The sequence below is a fragment of the Engystomops pustulosus genome, chromosome 5 (assembly GCF_040894005.1).
Source record: "Engystomops pustulosus chromosome 5, aEngPut4.maternal, whole genome shotgun sequence".
NCBI classification, from domain to species: domain Eukaryota; kingdom Metazoa; phylum Chordata; class Amphibia; order Anura; family Leptodactylidae; genus Engystomops; species Engystomops pustulosus.
In genome coordinates, this window is record NC_092415.1 from 179,479,398 (window position 1) to 179,496,303 (window position 16,906).

General features: G+C 36.4%; 1 protein-coding gene across 2 annotated transcripts; it reads left to right on the top strand.

The window, feature by feature from the left end:
• Positions 1-7,039: 7,039 nt before the first annotated feature.
• Positions 7,040-14,706, top strand: EN2 (engrailed homeobox 2). 2 transcript variants are annotated; one of them, XM_072153945.1, is made up of 3 exons: positions 7,040-7,978; positions 11,172-11,189; positions 11,376-14,706. In XM_072153945.1, the coding sequence occupies exons 1-3, from the start codon at positions 7,498-7,500 to the stop codon at positions 11,690-11,692; spliced, it is 816 nt and encodes a 271-aa protein (XP_072010046.1). In that variant the 5' UTR covers positions 7,040-7,497; the 3' UTR covers positions 11,693-14,706. The 2 variants fall into 2 exon arrangements, with proteins under 2 accessions (XP_072010046.1, XP_072010047.1); XM_072153946.1 differs by lacking the exon at positions 11,172-11,189.
• The last annotated feature ends 2,200 nt before the right edge of the window (positions 14,707-16,906 follow it).

Consider the following 16,906-nt stretch of genomic DNA (forward strand, 5'->3'; position numbering starts at 1 on the left):
TATTCCCAGGCTGGGGAGCAAACAGGGTGAAGGGAACATAATGTCTGACATAATGTCTGCTTGTTTTCATTGGATTAAGAAATTACATACTCGTACTGTATATAAAACCAACTCAAAATATTCAGAAAATAAAGGATCCAATGTATAAAGCCGATGTGTATTGGGGGAATGTATCCCTATGTGATTGCTTGTTAAGTTTATTTTAATTTATTTTCCAGTTTATTATAATTATTGATATTTCTGTTGTTTTATACATATAGTATAAATGCATCATTACCTTGCTCTCAATTATTATATTATAATCAGCAATGCAGGTAATCACTAAATATTTTATTATGAGTAAGGGATTGTTATAAAATGATAGATGAAGAGATAGATAGATGATAAATAAATAGATAATATAGATGCTAAATAGTTAGATTCTAGATCAGTGGTGGCGAACCTATGGCACTGGTGCCAGAGGTGGCACTCAAAGCCCTTTCTGTGGGCACCCAGGCCATCACCAGAGATGACTCCAGGTATCTTCCTACAGTCCCAGACAGCCCAGGACTTGCTGTGCACAGAGCTATATTAAAGTGACAGCTCTACCTGGGACTATTTTCTGCTTTATTGGTGTCCTCAGGTGCTGGTATCAATGAAAACTGTGACAGAGAAGGGAGTATAAATCACAAATTAAATTTCTGTGTTGGCACTTTGCGATAAATAAGCGGGTCTTTGTTGTAGTTTGGGCACTCGGCCTCTAAAAGGTTCGCCATCACTGTTCTAGATAGTTTGATAGATGAGCTAGATAGATAATAGACGGATGAGAAATAGAAAATAGAAAGATTATACATAAATAGATAGAAAAGATCGATCGATAGATAGATAGATAGATAGATAGATAGATAGATATGAGATAGATAGATAGATATGAGATAGATAGATAGATAGATAGATAGATATGAGATAGATAGATAGATAGATAGATAGATAGATAGATAGATAGATAGGTAGATGATAGATAGATAGATAGATAGATAGATAGATAGATGATAGATAGATAGATAGATAGATAGATAGATAGATAGATAGATAGATAGATAGATAGACATAATTACTCTGCAAGGCTATGTGTCCTTAGATCAAGGCTAAAATACAGTGAAGGTTATAGATCATGACTATGCTTTGCCCTTAGGGAGATTTTTGGAGGGAGAAACCTTTAATAAGTGTAATTATGGGGTGTTTTAAGTTTGGACTCGTAGTAATTGGAAAATACTTCTTTGGAGACAGATTGGATTTTGGTGACTCTCAGACATGAAAATATGTGAAGATTTACAGACATAAACAACTTTGAGGATTCAATGAGTCTGCTCAGGGTTACACATGGAATGTATGTGGCTCTGTCAATGCACACAACTTGGTCCAAATCCCTATGTGGCTTCCTACTTACTTTTTGAAACATGTATTAAATATGTATATAGAGAGATAACTAGATAGATAGATTTGATTGATAGATATTGTAGATGCATGGTTGATATTGGTATGTAAAATAGATTACATACAGTAGCATGTTACAGAAACAGTAGACATAAAGATAAAAAAGGAAATATAATGATAGATGGGTAGATAGATAGATAGATAGACAGATATAGATAGATAGATAGATAGATAGATAGATAGATAAGTGTTCGGGTCTGGATGGTTTCACCCACTACATTAATTATATATATATATATATATATATATATATATATATATATATATATATATATATGTTATTATCAACATTGAATACTATATATATGTATGTAATACACTATTTTTTTTTTTTTATGCTTTTAGTCATTACTTATATGTTATAATCAACATTAAATACTATATATATATACACACACACACACACACACACACACACACACACACACACACACGTGTATGCATATAGTTATTTGTTATAATATACTACTATAAATCATATTATAGTAACTGCATTCGTCCAGTGCATATCTATATTTCAGACAATAAATATTTATGAATCTTAATAATGGCACTAAACGTTGAAGGGGGGAGGAAATTGTCTTTTTATGACTTGTCCTCTATAGTAAATATATACTGTTAGGTTATGACCTTGTTGTTGATCAGATAGGATGAGCTCTGAGAATCACACCATGCAGATCACTGTGTGCTTCCTTCAGTCACTAGAGAGAGATGTCTTCCCACCTCCCAGCCCCAAACCCACAGAGGCATCCTATTACTTCAGCTGTCAGGACTAAGGATAGCCCCTAATTACTTGTGCTCACTGTTAAGTCAAATATAACATCCTCATCTGCACTAGTGACTGGGGATCCTCTTGCTAGAACTGTCTGTCCTTTTCCCTTTAGGGTTACACAAGCCAACCTGGGCGCCTGTTTTCTCTCATCAGAGGCTTTTCCCATGAATGCTTCTTGCATTCCTAATAAGATGCAGCCCGGGAACAGAGAGCAGCTAGGGGCTCATGTGTACTAACAAAGACAGCAGCAAGGTGCCTGTGACCTTCATCTTTCTCTGGGATGCACATTGTACCCCTGGAAATCCAAGGCATGCCCTGTATAGATGCCTGGACATTGTGATCCCTGACTGGGCTGCATTCCTAGAAAACACCAATGATACAACCTAGAATGCAGATCCTTTGTAGGATAGGATTGGGGAGGCATCCCAATGATGTAGTCATAGAATGCTGGACAACTCTAATATAGTCTTCCAAAATATTGTATATCCAAGGGGAAATAAGGAGAACCTTGGCTTAAAGATCCAACTTAGTGCAAATAAAGTGCTAAAATGGATATCTGTAGACCCATTTTATTATTGAATTCCATGTATTATGTCTATATATTTCCATGTAACAAGAAATTAGGAAAGAACCAGGGCGTGATATCAACATAAACATTCAGGGTTGGGATAGTCATGGAAGCAAAGACCTTGTATACTAGTCTTTTAGGAATAAAGGCATCTGAAAGATAAATGTCCCCATCAATATTCTTCTTTCTTGAATGTTCCAGTGGTCAGCTAGGGTGATTGTGTTTCCAGAATAATGGTAACCAGTTTGATGATTTGATTGATGCTCCTTTTGGAATAAGATATGTCCTAACAGCAGTAATATGAAAACATCATCCTGTCAAGTGAGGACGATTTAAGTCAATTAAAACAGGCATCATGTAAGACTGACAGCTGTGCATGTTCCTACTTGGGAGAATGAATGAAGATGTCTGCACAGTAATGTTCTTTACCCTATAGGGTCAACATATCTTACATATCTTATCAAGCCATTGTGTATATTTTAATATATCCACTGCTTTAACTATGCATTATTTTATCATACGTGGTGATGAAGGCTATGGAGGCAGAAACGTTGTTGATGATTTATATTTGTGTGTGAGATCAAATCTATCCGACTTCATGAGTCGGGTGTGAAGATTTGTTACTATTGAACTGGGTCTTAGCTTATTGAGTATATAGTCCATATATGTTCCATATTGGGACAACATGATCCCAATAACTCAAGGTAGTTTCTTAAATGTTCCATCCCGAGTCCCTCTTAAGAACAGCATAAATCATGGCCTCACATTCACATATCAACTTACATTTATAATAGAGAATAAAACATGAATATATTCTATTCAAATTAGCAATATGTAGTGTCAGAGGTGCAAAGTTGGGGGATTTTTGTTATTCTTATAGGATACTGTGACATTAAGGAAGTTATAGAATGTGTTTGCTACATATGCAAAATACATGGAGAATGCATATACAGCTCATAGGATGGGCAGGACACAGGGTATTGGAGGGCAAAGGTGTCCATGTATGTAGTAGAAGGGTCCTGCTGTGCTGCTGGGGGTGTGAATGGAGTTGGGTGCTTGGCTCAGGCTGGGTCATGTGCTCCTCATATAACACAACTCCTCTTCCAGTCACTGACCTTTTTCTGACTTTCACAAACCCGAGCTCGTTCAAGCAAATATCCAAATACCAGATTATTGTTTTATTCATAATCACTAAGTTATTTGGACGTGGAGATAGCAGAGTGTAACCCTGTCAGTGCCAGTCACGCTCTGCTGAGAGCAAATCGCTTTTTCTTCCTAAAGCTCCATATAGCTTCCATTTATCTTAAATACAATGGACTTATGGAATATTAGAAAGCAAGGAGGGGATTTTCATATTATCATGTAACTCCTCATGAATGTGATTATGTGGCATCATAATATAGTACAGAGAGGGGTCTGAAATGTCTATATGTTGATCTGTCAGGTTCAGAAGACCAGAGATATGTGGAAAGATGAAGTGATATATAGATAGAATAGATTATCGATATATACTGTATAGGTATATTTGGTAGATAATTGATACATAGATAGTGTAGATAATTTGCATTAATTGTATAAGGAAGAAGAATGTGAATCTGGGAGAATTATAGATGACTAAAATGTATACATGTGAGATGTGAGGTAGATACTTCAGAAAGATAGATGATAGATAGATAGATAGATAGATAGATAGATAGATAGATAGATAGATAGATAGATAGATAGATAGATACTCCAGATAGAAAGATACTTCAAATAGATAGATAGATAGATAGATAGATAGATAGATAGATAGATAGATACTGTAGATAGATATATAGATATATAGATACTGCAGATAGATAGATAGATAGATACTCCAGATAGAAAGATACTTCAAATAGATAGATAGATAGATAGATAGATAGATAGATAGATAGATAGATAGATAGATACTGTAGATAGATATATAGATATATAGATACTGCAGATAGATAGATAGATAGATAGATAGATAGATAGATAGATAGATAGATAGATATCTCTAGAAAAATAGATGTATAAAGTTGTTTCCTGTGTCGTCTTATGTCATTGTCTTTACATGATGATTTCATGTCAAGTATTTTATTCATTATGAACAGGATTAATTGGGGGGGGGGGGAGCTCTTACCAACCAATAAAAGAGACTCAGAGTGCAAATACCTATTGCGGTAGTAAAAGAAAGATATTCAGTAGTGTTGGTGGTTTGGAGATTAACGATGTTATATTGTCATTAATCACATCCAAAAACAAATAGATGGTGTGAACAAGTGCATACTACATGCACTCACACACTCATCTACAGTATATCCACATATATACATACCAACATACATGACATCAATATACATACATTGTGTAGACAAGCAGGTGCATATAGAATATAGATAGATACATACACAAGTCTATATCTACTTACATGATGACCCAGGCACTCACACATTCATCATACACCTAAAGTATATGCATGCCCACAGATATACATACAAACACACATAGATATCGACCTATAGTCCAATAAATGTATCAATATTCACAGGGCGTCTGTAAACACACACAAGTAAAAGTTTATAGATATCTCCATTTATATATGCACACAAACATACAAAACATGCACATACATATACCTAAACACGTACATGTATCTGTCTTTCTACATATACATGCATATAACTATCAATATGGAGACACAAACCTACCTACAGGCATAACTAAACACAAACATCTCTGATCTGTCTACATACATACACATATATGCTTCTATATCTATCTTCATCTATCTGCCTACATACATTTCTACCTACACATATATATGCATGTCTGTAGGTATCTGTATTCACACGTATGCATTATACTATAAACTGTATACACATGCAAGTTTGTATATATTTGCATACCCACACATATAAATACATGCATGTGTGTATTTTTGCTCATATACACACTCACACATATAAATAACATTCATACACTCATCCATTTATACAAATCTATCTGCATAATGTACACACATGCATGTCTGTATCTATTTGCATAAACACATATACGTTTCTAATAGACACTGTATACACATGCATGTCTATATTTATTTACATACACACATATACATGTATAATAGACACTGTATACACATGCATGTCTCTATCTATCTGTATACACATACAAACATTTATAATAGACACTGTACACACATGCATGTCTATATCTATTTGTATACACACATATACATTTATAATAGACACTGTATACACATGCATGTATATATCTATTTGTATACACACATATACGTTTATAATAGACACTGTATACACATGCATGGCTATATCTATTTGCATACACACATATACATGTATAATAGACACTGTACACACATGCATGGCTATATCTATTTGCATACACACATATACATGTATAATAGACACTGTACACACATGCATGTCTATATCTATTTGCATACACACATATACATTTATAATAGACACTGTATACACATGCATGTCTATATCTATTTGCATAAACACATATACGTTTATAATAGACACTGTACACACATGCATGTCTATATCTATTTGCATACACACATATACATGTATAATAGACACTGTACACACATGCATGTCTATATCTATTTGCATACACATACAGACATTTATAATAGACACTGTATACACATGCATGTCTATATCTATTTGCATACACACATATACATGTATAATAGACACTGTATACACATGTATGTCTATAGCTATTTACATAAACACAAATATAAATGAAGGCATGTCTGTATTTTTGCACACAAACACCACCACACACATACATAGCATTCATACACTCAATCTTCATACTGTACACACATGTATGTCCATCTCTATCTGCATTCACACATATACATAAATCTAGAATCAATGCTGCATACATGCTATATACAGTCCCATAGAAGCTTCATACATACACACACACCTCTTCACAAGCTGCTAGAGCTGTAGCATCCTAGAAGCTGCATCTTTAAAGCTGCACAGAGGGCTAAGGATGGGGGAGGAGAGAGGCTGTAGAGGAGGAGGAGGGGGTAGAAGGGGAGGGGAATTTTCCTTGTCAATTTACTACTCAGGATCACATTCATGTGACATGGGGCTGCTCGCCCATTGGCTGCAGGCACGTGTCCAGGCTACCGGGCTCCCACGTCACTTGTGAGGCTTCTATTAAAAATAAGAACAAAAATCCAGAGTGAAAGTATTCCAGGTCCAGTGAGTGCTCCTCCAATATTCCACAGCATAGAGCCTGGCACATGAGCACTGGGGATTCCTCTGCACTTGTGTCCATGTGTGAGCCCCTTGTCTTGTGATCTGCTAGATCCCACTCTATATTGTTATATATGCTCCTCACAGCTCAGCCCAGGCTCTACATGCTGTACATGCATCTGTCCATTGCTGCTCCTGGGCTTCCTGAAGGATTTACAGCCTGGATGTGGAAGGAGAGGAGTATGAGGATGCTTGGGTTTGCAGCAGTGAACCAGTAAGATCCATCTAGAGGAGCCAGATAAAAGAGAAGCCCACTCTGAGACCCTCCTCACACAGTGACAGTGGAGCTCTGAATGTGCAGGTGACTTGGAGGAGTAGGCAGCAGAAAGGGTTAAAACCTAGGAGGAAGCTTGTGGAATTACAGCATGGAAGAAAATGACCAGAACCACAGGGAAGTGGAGCAGCAGGAGTCAGGAGAGGAGTCCAACAGGGGGATCCTGCCTCTGCTCCAGGCTCCAGGGAACCACCAGCCGCATCACAGGATCACAAACTTCTTCATTGATAATATCCTGAGGCCGGAGTTTGGAAGGAGGAAGGAAGGAGCTGTCCAGCAGGATGAGGTCTTCTCGGGCAGGGACAGTGTGGTGGCCCGATCTGGGGCAGAGACTGGCCAGCACAGGGGCAGCACTGGTGTCCTGGAGGCAGAAGGGGCATCCAAAGCTATCACTGGAGATAAGAAAACTGATGTGGGCATAGAAGGACCCATCAAACCCAGAGCATCGAGTGGAGACCATTCCTTGAGCTCAGACTCTGATAGTTCTCAAGCCAGCTCCACCAACAACCAGCAACCCATGCTATGGCCAGCCTGGGTCTACTGCACCAGGTACTCAGATAGACCTTCATCAGGTAAGAGCTAGAATTTATTCAATTATCCCCAAGAAGATTCATTTTTTTAGGGGGGTGGGTGACACCATAAAATGTAATATTATTAAGATGTGAGGTCATTTATCCCACAGCAATGAATGTTCCCTTCTGTTTGCAGCATCGAAAATTGCAAATTGGCCAGATCTCCTTTTAGCTGTTTTATGCTTTAATTAGACACCTAATTAGCCCATCTCCACAATTACCCATAGAAAAGCCTTTGCATTTTTAACTCCACATTATTTGGGGGCTTAATTTTTCCTTACGCAATTGATTTGTCACAGAGTCTTGGCTTTGACTCCTACTGATGGAGAATCCACCTAGTAGATAGGGAAGAATCTAATCAACACATAAAATCCACCCTTATATATAAAGATATTGATGTGTTATAATATTACATTGCCTTCCATTGTTTCACCTTCTAGCTGCTGTTTATTTCCTAATTATTCCAAAATCAAGATGGTACAGGCCAAAATGTATCACTATTCCATCTATTTAACTTGCTTCCCATTTATTCTACACCAAAAACAAATCTGTAATTAAATAACATTACATTACATACATAAAATATTCCTAATTATTATTTATTTACAATCCATTTTTTTTAGATCATTATTATTTTATATCATTGTGCTGTAATTTCTAATTGTAAAAATTCGAAATAAATAATTTTTTATAATAATAATAATAATAATAATAATAATAATAATTATTATCATTATTTTTTCAATCCATTCACATTTTGGTTGCTTTCATTGTGATGCAATAACATACAGGGAACAAAAAAAAAATATTACGAAAATAATACATGATTTTATTAAGCGGAAATATTGCTTCATATTTTTTTTTTAAATAGATGCAATGAAGGTAGCTTTAATAAAAATCTGCATCTTATTCTAGGAGTTTTGCAGACTCCAGGTAGTATCCCCCTGTCTTTCTTTCTGTAATGGATTGGTCTAGTAGTAGAATTATTTATGATCTGGGATTTTCCGTATACATAATGTGCATTTGCGACTTCAAAGACAGTCTCTTTTAATCTGGGTGTCATATATAAAGCCCCCGTTTATACAACATGAATGCAAATATTGGTGCACTTTACTATATACATTAATGCAATTCTATACTGCAAATTCATTCCATCATGAAAATGTGGAGATAAAATAGAATTAAAGTCACTGGAGGTCTCAGGAGTTATTAAATTATTTGGAAGGGGGATTGGATTTGCAATGTAACAATTGCAGGGAGCTTAGAGCACCCTGCACTGGTATATGCGCTATGATAGAATATATTGCTTGTTACTATACATTGGATGGGATTTTCCCAATGAAGAGCAGCATTGGAGCCCACGTGTCCCTGCTCTGATCTGTGGGTGAAGGGATGGCAGCTTGTAGTAAAAACACGTGTATGGCTGCGAGTAGAAATACTGGATGGATGGAGGCTGGCAGAGCATGCACTGGGAAGTGTGCAATGTATACATATAGGAGAGAGGATGCCAGTGATGTGGTAATTGTGGGCATGAAAGGGGCAAGAGAGAGATGGAAGGAGGGAGGGATCAGGGGGATATGGAGATGAAAGGAGCACAAGGATGGGAAGATGGAGGAGGAAGCAAGGAGAATGAAAATGAGTCTGAGAATAGAAGAACCGACAGACCCAATAACTTGATCCTTGCAATCGATCTGGTTATAGGATCTCTCTCTCACACACATAAGGATAAGGGGCACAGTACCAGCAAAGAGAGGGGAGAAATTCTGGGCAGGAGTAAGAATGAACACAGGAGACAAGGACAGCAGCGACATAGATTGAGAACGATGTTTCTGGCATTGATTGGCGTCCCAAGCGATCAATATCTGGCAACCACAACTCCCAACCTGCCCTTCCACTTCTACAATTATAAATCAGACTTCTGTGCTGCTTATGATCCGCATACACCTCACAACCCCCCCCCCCAAAAAAAAAATACACATAATGAAAAAAATAAATGAAATAAGAAATGTCCTGCAGATGATAAAGGAGCCACAAATTCACCCCCATGCATTTTATATCATCTTCCATTATTAAACAGATACGGTGGGCAACGTGAAGCAAATAATTAGCTGGGCTGAATGACTAATAGATGTGTGATGTTAATATTTCAAGGGGAGAGAGAGAGGGGATTGTGGGGGGAGAGGTGCTGGAGGAGGCCTCAGTAGTACCAGACTCCCTAACTACCCCTTGTACAACTATAATATCCACTATCAGGGCTAGATGTATATGCTGCCCAAATATTATTCATCATAGCAACTTATAGGAATGGATTTATACCTTCCCCAAATATTCATCATATCAGCTATCAGAGCAACATTTAAATGTCCCCCAAATATTATTGGCCCCATAAACTATTAGTAGCAGTAAATGTATGAGTTCCCCGAATATTATCCATCTTAGCTTTCAGGAATAGTCTGTCTGTCACTAATATATATCAACTCTCACGACTACACTTATATGTTCCCCAAATATTATTCATCCTATATATGATCTTATATATAAACCCATCATCTATCAGGAATAGATCTTTATGTTCCCCAAATATTATTCATCCTATGTATGATCCCATCAGCTATCAGTAGTACATGTATATGCTTCCAAAATATTATACATCCTATGTCAATTATCAGTAGTATATTTGAATGTATCCTAAATATTATGCATCCTATTTATGATCACATCAACTATCAATTCTATATGCATATGTTCCAAAATATTATTCACCCTATATGTGATCCCATCAACTATCAGTAGTATATTTTATGTTCCCAAAATATTATACTCCTTATATACGATCCTAGACATGGACTATATAGAATCCTATTCACACACATCACAGATATCTGCACAATGTTTATAGTCTGTGGAGTAGTGAAGTCATATATAACGCACTGCTGCAAAATAGATTCTATTAAACTCTTACTATATCCAGGCACCACAAAATAAATACATTCCTACATTTCCGTGTGATTATATTCTATTATATTTGCAGTTAACCTGTTAATTGTCTGAATATAAAAGTGTCCACTATTTGCTCATTATTATATATTTTTTTCTAACTTGGGAATTAAAGTTGACAAAATGACATTTTGTTCTGAAATTGACACTTTTTTTTTCAATTTTATTTGGCGTTTTCTATTGCCATTGTGTGAAGAGCACAAGTTTCAGGAAGGTAATGCAGATTTTTATGCTATTTTTTTTAATTGCTTTATTTGCTATGTTTTAATGGTTTGATTTAATATGTATATATATAGGTTGGGGTGTAATGGATTAGATGATTTCTTCTATTATTTATAGCATGGATTTTTAATTTTCTGGTTGTAGTGGATTTTAACTTGTTTTTTTTTTTCCTGTTTAGGTCCAAGATCTCGTAAACCAAAGAAGAAGACAGTGACTAAGGAAGACAAGAGGCCCAGGACAGCCTTCACTGCAGAGCAGCTCCAGAGGCTCAAAGCTGAATTTCAGACTAACAGGTATTTGACCGAGCAGAGAAGACAAAGTTTGGCTCAGGAACTGAATCTTAACGAATCTCAGATTAAAATCTGGTTTCAGAATAAGAGAGCTAAGATTAAGAAAGCCTCAGGGAACAAAAACGCCCTGGCACTGCACTTGATGGCACAAGGACTCTATAACCACTCCACCACTTCCAAGGACAGCAAATCAGACAGTGAATAGGATCCAGGGCGGTGGTGCAAAAAAACAAAAAGTCTTACAATGCAATAATTTATCCTAAAATCAGAAATATACAAGGAGTGGGAAGAAGAGTCTAAAGTGACAAGGGCCAGTGTACAAAAACTATACCAGCATTGCGCTACCCAGGAGGAAAAAAAAAAGTCGCAATATTCAATGTAAATATAATTTACAGGAAAAAAAAAAACTCAAATCCAAAATATTCGCTCAAGAACTATTTTTGTTTTCTGGAGCAAATTCTATCTTCCCCGTTTTTTTTATTATTTTATTTTTTATTTTTATTTTTTTTTGTGCTTAGGCTTTATTTTTATTTTGTTTTTTTCTACTAAAGCGATGTTTTCTGGCTGTTGTGGTTGGACAGTGAAGACATGAAAAAGTTCTGCTAAAAGTCCAAAGATTTTTAAACTGCTGCATTTTTTTCGCACTACTGTGAATTACACAAAAAAGGAAAAAAAGAAAAAAAAAAGAAAATGAAAAATAGCTAATATTTGTTTTATATTATAAGTTTTTGTGTTAAATAAATGAAAAAAAAAGCAGGAACGATGTATTATTACATTGTATTAAACATGTAATTTTTTTTTTATTTTTTTTATTTTTTTTTCAGAAGAAAATGTTTATTAGTCGTGTAAAGAGTCGCAGATTATGATTTATTTATACTTGGAGGGGTGATATATAGTTTTGCACTTAGCTTTTTTTATTTTTTAATTGCCTTGAAGTCATGAAGAGGGGAAGAATGGGGCTCAGCGGAAAAAGCAGGAGTTTGGGGTCTGTAAGAAAGGGTTGGCCTCGGCATCAGAATTGGGGAGGGGGTCTCAGTATCATAGACAATTGGGAGTGGGTGCATGAAAGATAAGTCTTGGCATCAGATTCAGATCTAGGAGAGGATTCAGCATGGGATCCAGAGGAGGATACTTTGGGTACTGGGGTGTCATCAGGTCCAATGGGGTCTAATTAGGCTTCAGAAGGGAGTTATTGGCATCAGATCCATGGGAGGGAGGGATAAAGAGGAGGATAAACGGGGATCTTAGGAAAAAGGGAGGTGACTGCTAGATCCAGGAGGGAGGGGATCTCATCGGATACAGGGGGATGGGTGTCTAATTATAAAATCTTAGAATCAGAATTATGGAGGGCTCCTCGTATCACGTAGGAAGAGGAATTCAGCATCAGTGCAAATGGGAGGGGTATCATCCATGATGGATGAGGGTATCATCAGGTCCAGAAAGGATTGGTATATCATCAGATCCAGGAAGAATGGGGATATCATCAGATACAGAAGCGATGGGGGTAGAATCAGATCTAGGAGTGAGGATATTAACAAATCAAGGAGTAGGATATCATCAAATGAAGGAGGATTGGGGGTATTATCAGTTACAAGAGGGAGGATATCACCAGATCCAGGATGAATGGGCATATCCTCAGATTCAGGGCGAAAGGGTATCACCAGATCCAGTAGAGAGGGTATCATCATATCCAGGAGTGAGGATATCACCAGATCCAGGAGGGAAGATATCACCAGATCCAGAATAAGGGTATCATCAGATCCAGGAGGAGGATATCACCAGATCCAGAATAAGGGTATTACCAGATCCAGGAGGGGGGATATCACCAGATCCAGGAGGGTATCACCAGATCCAGGAGGGAGGGTATCATCAGATCCAGGATGGATGGGGGTATCACCAGATCCAGGAGGGAGGGTATCATAAGATCCAGGATGGATGGGAGTATCACCAGATCCAGAAGGGAGGTTATCATAAGATCCAGGATGGATGCGGGTATCATGGGATCTACGAGGGAGGTTTTCAGGAATCATTGATCCGTATATCAGCACTAAAATAAAATGAAGGGTCTCAATATCAGATCCACTGAGAAGGGGAACCTCAATAAGGATATAGGACCCGTGCTAGATCCCTACTTTTCTTCTAGTGTTATTAATAGGTCACAATAGCATCCAATGAGCAAGATGATGCTGTTTCCTGTACTTTCCTGTCTGTAGGCTGTTGAGTCGGAATCTGACTCTTCCTAAATATACTTCCTACCAATACCTTCTGCTCCAGACCAGACACAAGCTCAAGTCATAGCACAGAATAAACCATCGCAATGATTGTTAACATCCTTTCCATCCCACTAAATACTGTATTATTTCCACTATGTTTAATGTTATTTGTGGCTATTTTGTAACACGAGAGCATTCCCTGCTAATACACAATATACATGCACGCAAGGATTTGTGCTTCTCCCCGGTTGAGATTCTAAAATGTAATGCAATGTCTAGGGCAATTGACATGAGATATAGCTTTGCATATGAATATCAAAATCTGATGTTACTAGTGTGACTTGTGACTTTTTGTAGGTCTCTTGTCCCATTTATAACTAAAGAAGGGGTTGTTAGCTCCCCCTCCCCCAAATCTGATATAACACAAGATAAGATCTATCCCTATAATATTCTTATATTTAAAGATGATCCCATTCTAGTGATCTGAGAAGAGTCACAATCAGAGATTTGTCCCTTTTTATTGTCCCCCTGCCATTGTAAATACACTTAGCATTAGTGTTTGCTCCTCACAATCTATAAGAAGTCTTATTTTTACAATGTATCACGGTGTAAATACAATGTCTGACATTTCATAAAACTTTGCTTTACAAATGTTTCTTTCCTTCTGATGCCAATAATAAAAAAGCTGAATGTTTGGTTATAAAAAGATCTATATTTGTGTCAGGACTGATCTTCACCTCTGATGATAATGATGAATGTTTCTATTTGCCTTAAACTCACTTTTGCATTTCCTTTCTTCCACGGATGATATAATGTATACTGGAAACCCAGAGAAACATATTCTGTGATGTATGTGACCCTCCTGGGGTCCAGATCTAAGATATGAGATATATCAACCTTGCAAAACTTCCATTCCCCCTGTTGTCCTGGTGTTTGTAAAGAGATCACTTCATTGTGTATGTTCAGAACTCCAAACAATGCATCCAATAAACCCTTTTATTATGTATACACTTGTTGTGTTTTATATTATGTCAATTTTTTGAGTTTTTTTTAGTTATAGGCTGGTTTTGGAATATAGATCATGACCATTTTTATTAGCATTTTTAATATATTGATTCCAATACTTCTGCTTATGCTAAGCCCACGTACACATTGAACTATATTCGTCTTTCCACCTCTTTTCAAGTGTGAAATAGAGCCACTTATGTGTTCTGATGTGCCCATGTTTTGTACAATGTCAAACACAAATGAAACACTATTTGGCAATGGAGAGCTGGCATGTTGGGTTTAGGGGGGAGCAGAAGCAAAGCAGTAGGGTTTGGCCAAGCATTTTTGTAGCATGGGGAGATATTATTAACTTGTAATATTAAGGAATATGAGCAGAAGAAAAAAACAGCAGGTGGAGCATGGGAAGCCCCCCAGAAGAGCTGTGGCTATATGCATCCGGCAGTGAATGGGTTATTGAAGCATGGGGTGAAGGCACATGTTACATAGGCACCTCAGTAAGTAATTAATACATAAAGTTGACAGAGGAGGTGACCCGGTATAACTCAATGAGTCATAATCAATAAGCTCTTCACTAGATTCAGTGTACAATAGAGGGTCCTGGACCAGTGGGGGTCCGGGGGTTCAGGATAGATAGGGCAAACCTAAACATCTATACAGTAAAATACCCTATGTGACTCTACCGGAAGTTTCTATTGAAGGAAATAGTTTAATATTTGTCTGATACATGATATAAATAAATAGATATTATATATATATATATATATATATATATATATATATACATACTGATATATAATCTAGATAGATATACATATATAAAAATACATAGATAGCTCAATAGCCCAGAAAGATATATATATATATATAGCTAGATAGATAGACTGATATATAGATAGATACTCTATATAGATAAATAGATAATCTAAATAATCTAGATAGATATAGATTTATAGAAATAAATAGATAGCCCAGGCAGATATATAGATATAAATATAAAGATATTAAGTTTTAAAAATAATATATCCTCTCTCTCTCTCTCTCTCTCTCTCTCTCTCTCTCTCTCTATATATATATATATATATATATATATATATAAAACAATTATATATAAAACTACATAATATATTTATATATATGTATATTAATTTTTAATAAAAAATAATCATATAAAATATCATATATAATATATATATATATATATATATATATATATATATATATATAAAATATATATATATATATATATATATATATATATATATATATATATATATTAGACAGAGCATATGTATGGATATGTTTTTTAAATATAGTTTTTCTTATTTTTCTCTAATATTGTCTATGTAATATTTATACAGCTCCTTGTCCATTACTAATCACATGATCGATTTCCTATTATAGCTCTAAAATGCTATAACTCTATGTGAAATATTTGCACTACCAGTTTGCATTATTTTCCTATTTTTATTTGTTGCTTTTGTTGTCGTTTCTTTTGTAACTTGCAGCCATAACCAATCTCCTCTCTTCCTAAAGCCTCCCAGAGTTTTGCTGGGGTGCAATAGTTTGTAAAGTTTTTAGAGGATGTAACAGAAATTATGAAATATCCCAAGTACAATGAGAAGAGAGCTCAGTGTGAAAAGCGCCTTTGGAAACAAAAGAGTGGATTTTTGTCTTCACATTTGAAGAGGTAACACTCCCCCCCCCCTCCTCCAGTCTGCTCCAGCCCTGCACAAGGGTCCTAGAACAATGAGGACATCAGTCCCAGCTTCTATATAACAGTTTTATGTCGCACACTAATATTTGTGGATGTAGTATAAACCAGGGGTGCATGTATTTATATTTCTATACAGGATCATAGTGATGCATAGATCTATTCAGGCAGTAATGGGGTGAAATATTGGGATGTGACATGAAGTGAGGGCTGTGGGAGTCAGATTTGGTTTGTAACTGCAGTTTCTCATCTATAAAAGTCATTTCTTCCTCCCTGTCCTCAGTATCCAGATCACTTTCCTGCCAAGTCCCCCCTTCCTTCCTCACACACAGAATGTCATCTAGCTTTTTGGCAAACTCTGCAGCCTGAGCTGTGTGTAGAGACACTGGGGCTGTGTCCACATGCTGCACTTGTCATTCTGTGCTGCTTATTTATACAGGGAATCATTAAAGCTCACATTATTTTTCTCATCTTTTATATTAAACAG

What these genes read in the sequence shown, in the direction of transcription:
- EN2 (XM_072153945.1), top strand. Translation starts at nt 7,498, where the DNA reads ATGGAAGAAAATGACCAGAACCACAGGGAAGTGGAGCAGCAGGAGTCA.